The sequence below is a fragment of the Cyclospora cayetanensis genome, unplaced genomic scaffold, assembly GCF_002999335.1.
Source record: "Cyclospora cayetanensis isolate NF1_C8 unplaced genomic scaffold, CcayRef3 CcayRef3_contig_96, whole genome shotgun sequence".
NCBI lineage: Eukaryota > Apicomplexa > Conoidasida > Eucoccidiorida > Eimeriidae > Cyclospora > Cyclospora cayetanensis.
This window is the reverse complement of record NW_020312770.1, coordinates 1-14,796: the sequence shown is the minus strand read 5'-3', so window position 1 is coordinate 14,796 and position 14,796 is coordinate 1. Positions and strand designations below refer to the sequence as shown.

Below are 14,796 nucleotides of genomic sequence, written 5' to 3'. Positions count from 1 at the left end.
CCCCCGAGCAGAGCAGTAACAGGTAGAACTCTTGTGACGTGCTTTGCAGTTCGACAAGCCTTGATTCCTGTAACTAGCGGCGGCGGTACATCCAGACATCGCTGCAAAGAGAGCTGAGGGGCCAAAGGCCTCCAGAGGCCTCACTAGCGTGGGAACTTGGTTGGAGTGTTACCAACCCACAGCGCAAATTAACCAGTGCCTCTAGGCGGTAGTCTGTAGACCGAATATCCCTTCCCAGTACGCTATGAAAAAGGGGGCATCTGCTCACTTTTCAAAGCAACCAATAAATTTGGGGTGCATAATGTACATACTTTCTACGACCTGTTGTTAGGGGTTTCCCCAGCAGCAAACCCAACTATGGCAGACCGCAGGTTTTCTATGACCCCCTAAGTCCTAGAAGCAGGGTCAGTGCAAAATATCGGAAGCTAAATAATGTCGAGCATTGTGTAAACTTATGTCACACTTGGCCTTAAGACACTGTGACGCCTATCCTCCTACCACCTCCTTGCAAACGCTGTGTGTATGTAGGGCCACGTTTAGCAGCAGCTGCTGCTGCTAAACTTTTGCTCATGCGTAACTCCTTGCTCAGGAAGAGCTGGTGCTTCTGCTGCAGCACAGGTAGCAAAGCTAGCCGTGCGACTGTACGATGCCGTCCGGAACCGTGTGCTGGTGGGCAAGCATCGAGTGGTGGTGAAGGTGTTGCTGCTGCTGATCTCCCACCGCAAGAGTGTCAGAAACTGGCACTGGGTGCAGAGGCTCTTCCTGCGGCTGCTGCGGCAGGTCCAGGAGCACTTCTGCTGCCTCTGTGCTGGAGATTTCTCGGACTCTCGAAGCCCGTTGAACCTGCTGCACAAGCACGAATTTGCTTCCACAAGCCAGAAGCTCTTGCCTGCGCACACCACACGGGCGCACCGAAAGGCCCCAGTGTCCTCAATGTTCAAGCGCAGAGCCCCCAGATTCACACTCAGCTCTTGATTCCATGAGCCAGGAAGCCACAACAGGCTTCCAGCGAGGTGTATGTACACCCGAGAAAAGCTGCACGACTTGGCTCGGGAGGGCGGATCAGGGCTCTATACCTGAAGGTGGTCAGAATAATTTGACAGCCAAGCGTTTCGGTAGAGTTCTTGAGTGCAGCTGCCAGCAGTCGGCGGTGTGTCTCATCGAGAGCGCTGTCTGCTTCATCCACCAAGAGCAGCCCTCCCCAGCCTCCGCCTTGCCTGCTTGCGGCACGTTGCTGCGCCAGAAGAAGCGCTAAAGCAACCAGCGCTTTCTGCCCGCCTGCGAAAATCATGCCAATCGGTGACTTGCGGCTATTGACTCTGCCACGACTTTCAAAATGCGCATGCCACGCTGAAGCAGTTGGCACGGAGCACGAGCGCTCGAGCAAGCGCAGAAGAAACGGCAAACCACGGGAGCCGCATTCGTTGCGCAAACAAGCCACTAGTTTCGACTTTCATAGCAGATATGCAGCCCTCCAACGCCAGAGGAGGCAGCAGCAAGCCACAAGGGCAGCATCTGCCAAAGCAGCACACGCAGTCGCAGCAGCCTCCCGTCTGACCAGAAAGGCGGTGCATGGAGAGCTTGTCTGTGGCAACCCCAGAAGCCGCAAAATTAACGCGAACGTCGATTCCCGCCAGCTCGGGAGCCTCGTCACATGAAATGGAGACATCTTCCACTAGCTCCTGCAGCAAAAGGGTAATCGACAGCAGCCTTCGCACAAGTCTAGCGGAGGAAGCAGGCCCTGCAGCTCCTCCAGCAACGAAAGGAGCATGTGGCAGCTCTGCGGGAAGCAGGAAGCGCTGCATGCGTGAAAAAAAGCCGCAACAACAGCAAGATATCCCTGCGCTCCGAGAGCCTAGATGCAACTTCAAAAACACGAAGCCTGAAAGCTCTAGGCTCACGAGTTTTGCGTGGCCTCCGGGAACGAGCTGCGAGAAGAGGGTTGTGAACTCGGCATCTACGCGCCGTATGAGCTGTTGAATCAACTGCTGGCGTCGCCGCTTGAGCTGGAGCAGCTGCTGCTGCACAAACTGGAAAGTCTCCTCTTGCAGCGCTTCGCGCCGTTTCAAGGACTCAAAGTCATCTGCAGCAGCACCGCACAGAGCCTCACCATCGGCAATCCTGGCAGCAGATGCCAGCAACAGCAGAAACGACGAAAGATAGACTCGCAAATCCAGGGGCCAAAAACGGCGGGGGAACAGCAGCGAACCTCTGATCGTAGCGAGCTCCGCAACAGCTTTCCTGTTGACTTGAGAATAATCCGCCAGACGCTGCAAACACAAAAACACTTTTTATGCTTTCTTCCCCTTACGCTTTGTACACATACATGCATGTATATCTATATATATATATATATATATATATATATATATATATATGCTTGTGGGTGTATGTTTAGATATACATACATGTATATATATATGCATATATATATATGTATATATGTATATGCATATATATACATATGTATGTATGCATGTGAAAGTGTGGGTGTGGAGTGTCTTTCGCGACTCTTTGCGGAGCCTGTGGAAGTCTCTGTATGTGCCCATGCTTCATCCACTGCGGTTACTTTCCCCTTGCTTCCATGTCTCTCTGCCCGTCAGTCAGTCGAGAGAGCCAGGTCCTTACTCGTTTGAGTTCATGGAGCCTTTTGGTGAGCGCCTCACGACATGCGCTTTCCACAGGGGAAACTCCGGCAGTAGATACTCGTGAGCCAGAAGCGGCAGCTGCAGCGGCGGCTGCCACGAGAGTTGCTGCGTTTTCCTGAAGTCGCCTACGAATTAGAAAAGCATCCACCACGAATTTCAATGCAATTGACACCGCAGAACGCACGACTGAGTTCGAGACAAGGCAAGAGAGCACGAGAGGCAGAGAGACAGCCACAGACAAACACATAGAGACAAACACAGACAAACACATACATAAACAAACACAGACAAACACATACATAAACAAACACAGACACAGACACAGAGAAACACATACACAGACATAGACAAACACATACACATACAAACACAGAGAAACACATACACAGACACAGACAAACACATACACGTACAGAGATAGAAAGAGAAAAACGCGATTTCCACCCATAGAGACGCCTCCACAAGGCAGCTACACTTAGAACAAGCCGCCACACCTGCGGAGGCCAAGGCTCCTGAAGGCGTCTGTGGAACGGGGTAGACATAAGGAGACAAAAATAGAGAAAACACCACAAATCGCCTTTCTGAGGCAAGAGTGGGCAGCCTACTTGGCATCATCTACTCCTTTCTGCGCTTGCTTTAGCATGCCTGTCTCAGCGACCAGTTGCTGCAGCGCTGACTGGAGAGAGGCCTCCGCAGCCTCCTGTTGTTTCCTCACCGACTCCATCTCCGTCTTTTTTCACGCAAACGCAGCCCACAATTCGCAAGCCGCATGTTTCCAGACTATGAGCCCTTGAGCAAGGCAACCTCTACGGAAAAACCTTCTAGCGACTTACTTCAAGAACTCGCATGCGGCTCTCCAGCTCGGCGGATTCATCTTCTTGCTGCGCAGGAGCATAAACATTCGCAGAAAGCAGCAGGCAGCGCAGGGGTGTGCGAGCCAGTAGTGGCGTCAAGAGCATCAATGCCACACGCATTCGACGTGGCGAAAGAAGACACCAAAACAGGTGCAACCCTCCCCCACAAAAAAACACCCTACTTGTTGTCTCCTCTTCGCGGCAGCACTGGCTTCGGCATCAGCACGCTCAGCAAAGCCTCCAGACGTCGCGCTTTTGCCCTCTGCTTGCGCTTCTCGTTCCATCTGCGAGCCGCATGTAACGCAGTCCTCCATCCCTACGCCTTATGTGTATGCCTATATATATATATATATATATATATATATATATATATATATATATATATATATATATATATATATATATAAGGCCCCACATCTCCCTAAGAACGCGCTGTACGAGATATATATATATACATACATATGTATGTATCTATATATATACATATATATCGTACAGCACGTTCTTGCTTCAACTGACAACAAGGGGGACGCACACGATCAATGGCTCTAATCAGCGAGACTTCCACGTCTTCTTCGGCTTTGCTCAACGCTCCAGTAGTCTCTTCCACACGCTGCAGCAGCTGCAGCAGCAGCTGCTGCTGCTGCTGCACAAGCGTCGGCAGCTGCTGCAGCTGCTGCGTCTCTGCGGCGCTCAAAGGGGCTGCGCGCGCTTGCAGAGTCTCCTGCCGCAAACTGCAGCATAAACACAGTTGCATGTACCCACCCAGACCGACGTCGGATCGGATTTAACAACAAAGCACACAGAAAAATCGACGCGGCGAGACGCCACTGAGGCTCTCTCAAGTTGCAGCTTTGGATGAAGTGGTCTTCTTCTGCTCATGTACCTCTGCATGACTTGCTTGCGCATAGCAGTTCGCGATGCTGCAGCGGCTTCCTCTTCCTTGAGAGCAGATAAAAGAGACGCGGCTGCGCGGAGTGCCCTGAGAGGCCAAACATCACACAAGGAAAGAGCAGATTCAGACGGAGAGAGCCGTCATTGTAAGCCGAGCCGAGGGTTGCACAATCGGAGGAATATCGTCAAAGCATGCCCTAGGAGTCAGCACAAGGTTCCGCAGTCGTCTGCGCCTGTGTCTACCGACGGCAGGCAGCATCAAGAATTCTATGTGTGGTGCAAGCGTAGGAGTATTTGCAGCCGTTCGCAAACGGCACAAATGCGCGCGGCATGTATTCTTACATTTTCGCCTTTTGCTGCGTTGCCAGGGAAGCCTCGGCTCGAAGGTGAGCCTCCAGCTTCGCTTCTACGAGCAGTTGTTCGTCCTCAAGCAGGCATTTTTGCCGCTATTTGCAAAAGAGCAAGAACAAACACACACAGGACGCACGGCTGCTGGCGATGGCTGATGCGCGTGTTGCTGGTGTCTATGCCGTTGTTGCCGCTGCAGCAGCGGCGACTGTGTCGATGGCAGCCAGAGCTGTCCATGAGGCAATAAGAGCAGAGGGGCATACCGCTTGAAGCCTCTTGAGAGCTTGCTGCTGCTCTTGGATTTCCTCTTCGAGTCGGTAGTCAGCGGCTTCGCACTCCCTCAGCCTGGGGGATCGCAACAGCCAAAAGCACAGCATGCGTGGAAACACATAACACATGCATGCACACAAACGAGCAAACATACACACAGATATATATATACAGATGCTATCCCACACACAGCAGAAAGCCTGCACCCATACAGAGCGCGCTGTCTAAAGGTCCAATTTCAGTAGTCTCGCTTGCTTCCAGTGCATAGGTTCTCTCCCCATAAACACGGAGCTTCCTGCATTCACGCTACATGAGAGAAAGCGGAGGACTGCTGATCGCGTCTTGCTCTTTCGGCAAGGCGGCGCGTAGGCAGGAGGATTGAGCTTCGAGGCTGTCTACGCTTCTAGAAATTCAGCAAAGACATACTTATGAAATGCCGCGAGTTTTACGCCCCTCGCTGAACAGCCGCCACGCAAAGCTCCAGAAGCAAACGAAACATCTCCATCCAGCGTAACACACTCAAACCCTAAGTCGAAGCACCACAGCACATGGCCAAGGCAACAGGCCTTGTTGAAGCCGTCCTCTTTCTCTCTTGAATCTCTCATGTCGGCGTGCTGCGCTGTCTGTACGTGACTCCCTTGCGGCTTTGCGCATGCCACCACTCTACCATCCAGGGTTCTCTCTCTCGCAAGTGTACTGGCAGCCTCGCCACAAAAACATTCAGCCGCTATATATACATACACACACGTATATCCATATGGATGTATGGACGTATGCATGTATGTATGTCCATGTATGCATGCAACTATGTACGTATGTGCATGTATGTATGCAACTATGTATGTACATGTATGCAACTATGTATGTATGTATGTGCATGCATGCAACTATGTATGTTTGTATGTAACTATGTATGTATGTGCATGCAACTATGCATGTATGTATGTATATATGTATGTATGTGCATGTATGCAACTATGTATGTATGTATGTATATATGTATGTGCATGCATGCAACTATGTATGTATGTATGTGCATGCAACTATGTATGCATGTGTGTAGGTGGGGGGAACGTGTGTAACGTATAACGTACCCTGGTCGTTCCACTGTTTGACCTCTGGGGTGTCTAGGGAGGGCACAAGAAGCGCCCGTCCAAAAATTGACTGTATGAACACCTCCAAGGCAGCGGCATGGATTCCAGCGGCTTCTGGAAGGACGTGTATGCACTGAGAGTAGTCGTATTACACAGTGCATACATGAGATGCTACACATGAAATTCCCCTGTAAGCTCGTTGCAAAAGCGCACCAAACAGTTGTCTTCGGGGAGACAGCCCGCATGTGCAGGAGGCGGAAAGACAGAGAAGGCGCCTCTGCACAGGCTCGTGTAACAAAGCGGGCAGCAAAAGCAGCAAACGCAGCAAGAGCATTAAGAGCATCAAACGCAGCAAGAGCATCAAGAGCAGCAAAAGCAGCAAGAGCATCAAGAGCAGCAAACCTCTGTAAGCGGCATGGCAACGCCCTCCTCGAGCAGCTTGTGTGCTTGCTGCTTCAGCCGCTGCAGCCGTGAATCCGTTCTCTGCCTGGCTTGCTGCAGCTCGTGAACCTCCTTCAAGGGGACAAGCGAAACACAGCTTTTCCATGTTGGCAAACCGCTTTTCTGCTGCTGTTGATGTCGCTTTAGCCGGGTTACCACCTCCAAAGCTCGTGTCGCATCTTCCAAGACGAAGTAAAAGAGAGCAAATCCTCCAATGGATTCTACAGCCCGATGATACTCGGGAGCTACCTGCAGAGCAGCACCTCGTTCGAAACATGTCGAGCAAAAGCGGATCATGCAGCTCTCGCCGCGTCAGTTTCAAGCATGCAAAGCGAAAGTTTGCGACGTAAAGATGATTTATACACCCCCCCAGACGCTTCCTTTCCCCCCTTCTCCACGTCCTCAGTCTCACGGAAATAAAGTCGGCAAACAACCCCGCAATGCCATTCGCCTTATTCCAACCCTCTGCCTCTGCCATCTCGGAGAGAAATCGCAGACTTGATGCCAAATCGCCTCGCAGCGAGCGCCAAGCGGCATCTTGAACGAAACAAAATAGAATCCAAAAACAGACACACAGACACACACACACACACAACAAGATCCCCCTTTATGAGTGGCGTGGGTGGTAGTGGCAGTATAAGGAGGGGGGGAGGGCAAATGTAAGTGGTAGCAAGGGAGGGCCGGTGCTGTTGCTGCTGCTGCTGCACACTCGCAGTAGGGTGCAGCAGTGCATAAAATGTGTTTGCAGACTAGCTGCCAACCTTTTGCAGTCTGAAGATTTGCCGCTGCAGCAACGCGCTGCCGCAGCAGACCTGAGAGATGCGCCTGCTGCTGCCGCAGCTGCTCTACAACATCTTCAATCGGCTGCAGCATGCACAAGGTCAAATTGGAGCGCAAGACACAGAACTATAGGCATACTGCCACCAACCAACGCTACCAGTGCTGTATGTACAGCCGCAGCTTTGTATGAAGCAGCGGCAGGCGGATGAACCTTAGCCTCTGAGTTATGATGCAAATGACAGACGTGTGGACGGACTCCTCGGAGATTCGCAAGCTCATTGGAGACTTCCTTCACACGATCCATCGCAGCACTCGCTTCTGCTTCTGCCTCTGCCGCTGCCGCTTCTGATGCCAACATTTCACGTTTCAGCTCCTCTGCCTTAGGCCACGTATACATACATACAAACGCATGCATACACATACACGTACGTACACAGATGCATACAGACGTAGATAAATACATATAAATACATACACAGATGCATACATACATAGATACACACATATAAATACATACGAGTACATACGCAGATGCATACACACGTACATACACATACATACATACACCGATGCATACATACATACAAACACATACACACACACATACATACACATACACGTACATGCATATATACATATACATACACATATACACATACACACACATACATATGTACATATACATACATACACATACACGTACATACATATACACATATACCTACCTACCTACCTACATACATACATACAGAGACACATGCCCACTAGGGGCCCCCTTGCGCACGATACCCTCATCCCCAAGAGGCTATTTCGTGACGTTTGCTAAATTCCTCCAGGTGTGCCAACTGCTGTTTCCCAGGTAGGGCATTTTTTAATGTGCTGCACGTGGAAAGCCAGGAGCAACAATCTGAAGGCTGCATACAGAGGTTTTTGCAACCATGCGATCTTGCGTGCTGCTAACAATGCGAGTCGCTCCATGGTTGGGGGCAAACATACCCGCTTTCGAGTATGTTTTGACGCATCCGCTTCAGCGCGTTGCTGCTCCTCTGTTTCTCTGAGTTGCTGCTTGATAGCCGACATCCTTGCGGCTGCGGAGACTCCCGAGCGAGCAGCTCGTTGCTGCAGCTGGTGGAGCTGCTGTTGCAACTGCAGCACAGCCAGACACAGACAGCGACACCCCCACCTAGAGGCAGTCCATGTGGCGTCAGAAAAGGTGCGAAAGGCCACTTCTGCCGCTACTACGTCGCAGCCTTTAAGACGGCGCTTCAAGCCCCCGCCAGCACAGAAAGGCGGGCAGAAAGACAGCCAAAAAGCGCGGAGGGCAGTTTTCGCTGCTGCAAGAAGAAGCCTCTGACGTGCAAGAGAGAACAGCTAGTAGACACGAGGAGACAGACAAGCGACGCGCGTCGACGCCATGCATGCATGCATGCATGCGCGCATGCAGACAAACAAATAAACAGTCAAAGGTCTAAGCACGCTCGGAGGCGTCGTTTCTCGTTGTATGGGAGGCTGATCGAAGCACGCTCGTGCAGGCCATAGAGGGTAGGCAATTACGTACTTGCATATGTTCTTGTTGCGCGTTGCGGTAAGCGGAAACGGCTGCGGCATGCTGAGGGCGCAGTTTCTCTTGAATTTCCTTTTCTGCAGCAAAAAAAGCCCCAAAACGCATGCCAGACAGGTGGGCCCTGCGTGCTAAGGACGGCGCTGCCGCACTGAGGGGAACTTTTGGGGGGTTGCAAGGAGTCAAGCAAGTCTGTTCAGCAGCAGCGACAAGATCAGCAGCCTGTGCATGTGCTGCGTTGATCCGGTGTGCCGGCATTATACCAAGTCGGTGCACTTCGCGCTGCTTCTCCTCCAGAGCATGTCTTGTCTTTGCAGCCCTTGCCTCCTGAGCCGCGGCTTGTTCTGCAACAACTTCTGATTCCAGACGAAAGCGCGTCTCTTCGCCTTGTAGCTGCGGCAAGGCAGCAGCCAACTCCGGGGGGAAGAAGGCATGCAGATTTCTTTTTGCGTTGCTGCATGCATCCCCCCGCTACCCCTTCCCTCCCCCCTTGAGTTTCACATAGGCCGATTAGGCCTTGCCTGGGCGCCTCTGCCACGTGCCTCTCCCCCTCCTTGTCGTTACACTGTCCCCTCACTCACTTCTACTGCGGCATTATCGGCTTCGATGCGCTTCGCCGCATGCGCTGAATGCTGTGCAGACACTGCAGCACACCCCCAAAGCAAACCGCAGACGGCTATCTCTCGCGAATGGCGTAATCGCAATAACGGGGGAGGCGGGGAAAGCAGCGAAGAGAGGAAAGCCACGGTGTGGTAGCCACACAGCAAGTGCTAAGAAGGCACGCAAGTGTGTGTATATGAATGTGTGTACATGTATGTGTATATGTGTGTATATGAATGTGTGTACATGTATGTGTATATGTGCGTTAATGTATGTGTGTACATGTATGTGTATATGTGCGTTAATGTATGTGTGTATGTATATATGTATGTATGTGTGTGTGTATGTACGTGTATGTGTAATGTGTTTATGTATGTGTGTATATGTGTATGCGTGTATGTGGTGTGTATATGTGTGTTTATGCATGTTTGTGTAATGTGTGTATACGTATGTGTGTATATGGGTATATGTGTATGTATGTGTGCATGTATACATGTATGTATGTATGTATGTCTGTATGTGTGTGTCTCCAGCAGAAGCTTACAGTTGGCGAGTTGGGCAGCTGCTTCGTCCCTCGCTGCCTCAGCCTCAGCAGCTGCAGCAGCGAGACTCCGGACTGTGGCGCGATGTCTCTGCGGCAAAGACACGCCCACGCAGCACGTATCCCTCTTTCTTTGCAGCAGTTCAGCAGCAGAGGACTCTGCCAAAGGGCAACAGGACGGGAAAGCAACACCTGCAGCAACTCCAGCAGCAGCAACAACACCAGCAGCAGCAACAACACCAGCAGCAGCAACAACACCAGCAGCAGCAGCAGCTGCTGCAGCAGCACTAGACGAGCAATTGAGTGGAGGCGCCGCGTGCACAAGGCACACAGCAACACCTGCAGCAGCAGCAGCACATGACTTCCTCCCCACGCGTAAGGCGACCTCGCAGCAGCGACTGCCGTTGAGGGGACCTTTGCTTACAGCCTGCTGCTCCTCAGCCTTCCTGAGAGACTCCGCCGCGTCATTCCAGTCAGCCTCTGCGCATGGCACACCAGATATCCTTTTGACACCCGCGCTGCAAGTGCTGCTGCAGCTGCTGTCTGAGAATGACTGAGCAGGACGCCTCCACCTCTGGCGTACGCGCGTGTGGTTCTCGCATGATGTGTCTGCCACAGGGAAGGGGAGGGGAGGGGAGGGAGGCGAGACGAGGCTTTTACCATGAAGAGCAGCTTCAATTGCGGCCTTTTGCCGCTCGAGATCCAGACATGCCCGCAGCTCCTCTCGATCGGACTGACATTTCCAGCAGATGCGCAGCACAGCAACGGCAAAGCAGATGCTGTTCAGTGTCGCCTTGACGGCTTTCTTGCGCTTTTACGGGTGGCAGTGCCTCGCCCCCTAGGGCCAAGTTGATGATTGCAGCAGGGAGAAAAATAAAGCCCCAAGATAGCCTCAAGTGCATGTGGTGCGCAGAGTATGAAGCGCACGTCTGCACGGGTCGGGGTGAGCTGTCCATACACCCCAGGCTGCCTGTGCGAGAGCGACCTCGTAGCAGAGGCGATAAGGCAAGTTTCGGAATGCGCAAATTAGAAAAGGGAAGACGCGCTCTTACGTCCATGGCCTCAAGTTGGGTTTGAAGATCCTTAAGGCCTTTTTGCACTGCCTGTCGTTCTGTCGCTGAGCACGCATGCATGCAGCACGCCAAGCTGCTCGCTCGCAGTGTTGCTGCTGCGCCTGCCGGTGAATGCGTTTCTTCTAAAGCGTCCCCCGAACGAGCGGCAGCGGCAGCGGCAAGGAGGGCAGCAGCACCACCACTCAGCGGGGAACAAGAGAGAGCAGTAGTCGCAGCTGCAAGAAACGCAGCAGCAGTTTATACGAACCTGCTTGCTGCAACACCTGCTCCGTTTCGTTCGCCTTAGCCTCGAGAAAGGCCCCTGGTCCTGCGGAGAGAAGCAGTCGCAGCCTTCCTGCTGCAGAGAGCAACGCCACTTCTTGAATTCTTCCCTGACGAATGAGGAAGCTGCTGGTGCTGCCGCTGCGGCGAGACGAGCGCAGACTGCCCCTGCAAAGGCAATACACCCCGTCGCAGGAGGCCGATGCGGCAGCGGGAGGGGAGAGGGGGGAAGGATGCAGGGGTAGCAGCCTTGGCGCGCTCGTTCCCATGAAGGCTCGCAGGCAATGCCTCGCTGTACTTCAGCAGCAACCCCCTTTCGCAAACACACTCACACCCACACAAACCTACATCCACGATCTGCGGGAACAGCAGTGACGTGAAACTCACCCTGAGAGGCCAGCACACTCAATGAGCTGCTCCAACTCGCCCTTGCTGCGACACACAACCCCCAGCGTCCGCTCTCGCAAGTCTTGAAACGTTTGCAGCAAAGGGGAGAGCCAGTCGAGAGCGCACATACATACACTAGTATGTGCTTACACACACACATAAATACACAGATATAAATACGTACATACACTTGTACAAACATGCACTAGTATGTGCCTTCATACACATACACATACATACATATATGTACATATACATACGTATATACATATAGATATATACATACATACATATGGACACAGACTCACATACATGCATACACACATACATGCACACATACATACACTTCAGGCAGACAGAGGCCAGCCACCACACAAGGGCATGGTGGATATAATTTCGCGCTGTTACCTGACAGGCTTTCCCTGTACAGCGACATCATCGGAGTTTAGAGAAAAGGACCTTCGGATGACGACTTGGTCAGAATCCAACTGAGTCACAGACGCAAAGCCCCTCAATCCTTGCGCCTTGTGAACATTTGCTGCAGCCGCTTGTCTAGTGCGGGTGTTGCAGCGGCTGCTGATGCTCCTGCTTTGTAAACAAACCCCAGCGGCTGCAGCTGCTCGCACGCACCATGCAGAGACGTCTGTCGGCATTGTTGAGGATCAGTTCTACGAAGCCACTGGATACTCGGCCTTGCAATCCTTCCTGAGAATGTTGATACGCACTCTCCAAACTACATGTCTCGGCTCTTGCCCACTGTCGAAGAAAGGCCACACCTGACAGCCACGTCTGAGATCCTTGCACGCCAGCCGATACTCCCAAGAGCGAAGCCTTACGTGGAGGAGCAGGCGGCGCTCCGCAGCGGAGTTCCCAATGTCTCCGAGCGCAAAAGAAATTCCCAACAAGATATTCGACTTTCCGCTTCCATTATGTCCGACTGTAGAAAAAAGCACACTGACAACCCGCGTGCGCCCTGAAGATCGTCAACTCCGAATTACAGAATCTTCGTACAGTACAGACACGATTCGCAATGGACATACACATGTGAATTTGAGACTTTAGGGATTCCTGATCGGATGGTGGCACTCGATGTAAAGGGCAAGGGGGAGAGAAACGCGCAAGGCGAAACTCCGTGCTTGGCGGGCAGGCAAAGCAACGTCTGTCGAGGTGGCCTCGTGTAGGCCGTCTACGGTTTAGAGGGAAAGCGCACTCAAGCATGTACATCCCTCTGAGAAGACAATGGTGGTCGCGTCGTTGTAGGTCTTGAAACCTTGCAGCGTAATGGCCTTTATGTGCATCCTGTCTGGTGTCAGGGGCTAGAACTCACGAAATGCTCGGCACATGCTCTTAGTGGCGCTGAAGGAAACAGGTGGATGAGAAGTGAAACTCGCAGCAAAAGGGCGAAGAGATAGTGGCAAAACTGAAAGAGAGCAAGTAACGCACAACGTTCTCCTTGGGGGCCCTGTGGCTGTGCTGCGAGTCTTCCACCCGCTGTTATGGAAAACGCTCTGTTTAAAGCTCCTCTTTGAACAAATTTCGTGATCAAAACGTCGAAGAAACAAAAAAAGCTCTGTTGGGCCCCTTTGTTACCTGAAGGGCTTGAGGGGGACTGGCCGAGGTGGGGTTGTTGCTTGCGGAGCGATGGTGTGCCGGTAGTGGAGGCGGGAAGACGATTTAGTGGGGAAAGAGGGCATACAAGGTGCAAATATATACATGCAGCATTAGCGCAAGGCATACTTAAATTGTACGCGATTTCTTTGGAAAGTAAACCTCTTTCCAGCTTTGGCACAAGTCATAGAAGCAAAACCATTATGCGCAGACTTGCAGCGGCCTCGGGTAGAAAGCGCACCAAATCGGTACGAAGGTTGCTAATAATCGAGTGGCTATGCCTGTAGCTAGCCACACAGAGCCGCTCGTCTGTGGAAGACTGAGTTTTGATGCGCAGTCTGACGAGAATCGTAGCGGCCTACACTACAATTTTGCAGTTTCTATTGCACTTGTTCTGCTAATCAAGAATTTGTATTATGAATAGAGTGCTTTGACTGCTCACAAATAGCATTGGTTGCAGTGTAGTGCTTGCTCCATACAATAATTATCAGTGTTGTGTGCCGCCAAGCTCGTTACTACCTGGACATGTGAGTGCTCGGGGTCCTTAAATGTACAACAGTGCGCACCCTAGCTACTTCTTTTCAGGTTGCCACCCTGCGTGGTTTGCGTGTGGAGATGTAGGAGCTTTGGTTCAAGGACGTTGAATAATCTGCTGTCTTGCGTTGTGAATTGAACTTGGGTAACTAAGCGTCTCTTTACGTAGACCTTAGCTAGAACGTTAGCAAAACTATGACCTGTTAGGCTGAGTCGTAAACAAACAGCGACAAAGAAGCAGAGCAAGTACCAAATTATCAAGAGCGACACTTGCCACTTGGACTACTTGGATCATACTCCTGTTAGCGGGTAAACGTCTAATCAGCTGTGAATCAATAAACAATTGAGTGGTTGGTTTTTCGGTTGTCATAGCTTAGTTATTTCGGGTTACTGTTATTTCGATACAGGGAGGTGCACATTTACCTGCGTGCGCGCTAGATGCAATTTGCAACTAACCATTAATGCCTCGAGTGCCTGGAGAATACAACTACATGATGCCTAGCTGTTCGTCTCTGCTCAACTCCCGAACTCTTAGCGGCACGAGCAGGTGGAGGTAAGATCCTACTTGGTAAATAATCGATACTTTTATACGAGATCTGTGTTTTTCTTTACTCACGCCTCGCCTCCAGAGTCGATAAAAGCTGGTTAGTCACAGAACTCCAGCTAACCCTGTGGTTAGCCTCAAACCATGTTTCATGCCATCGAAGCCCCCACATCGTCACAGAATATTGAACTGCACGTTGGATGGTTTGTCAATACAGCGTGAGGTTCCGGAATCGACCAGCGCCTTTGGCCCACACCCGGTGTTGATGCCAAAAAATGGCGAACGGTGCCGCATGCGCGCAAACATGAAGCCCCCAAACAAAATTGCTGTGACGCAGAATTTCCCATGTCTCGGTGGT

General features: G+C 51.6%; 1 protein-coding gene across 1 annotated transcript; it reads right to left on the bottom strand.

Moving 5' to 3' along the window:
- Positions 1-3,298: 3,298 nt before the first annotated feature.
- LOC34620495 (structural maintenance of chromosomes protein 3) lies at positions 3,299-14,264 on the bottom strand. The gene is given in 26 exon segments (XM_026336172.1): positions 3,299-3,378; positions 3,660-3,818; positions 4,004-4,236; positions 4,389-4,484; positions 4,739-4,842; positions 4,936-5,089; positions 5,414-5,540; positions 6,109-6,241; positions 6,511-6,798; positions 6,962-7,027; positions 7,300-7,413; positions 7,586-7,708; positions 8,326-8,475; positions 8,888-8,970; positions 9,154-9,276; positions 9,984-10,122; positions 10,456-10,511; positions 10,692-10,764; positions 11,084-11,148; positions 11,352-11,533; positions 11,753-11,834; positions 12,153-12,240; positions 12,383-12,457; positions 12,589-12,706; positions 12,839-12,938; positions 14,192-14,264. Coding segments are annotated over 26 exon segments (3,084 nt in total).
- Positions 14,265-14,796: the final 532 nt, after the last annotated feature.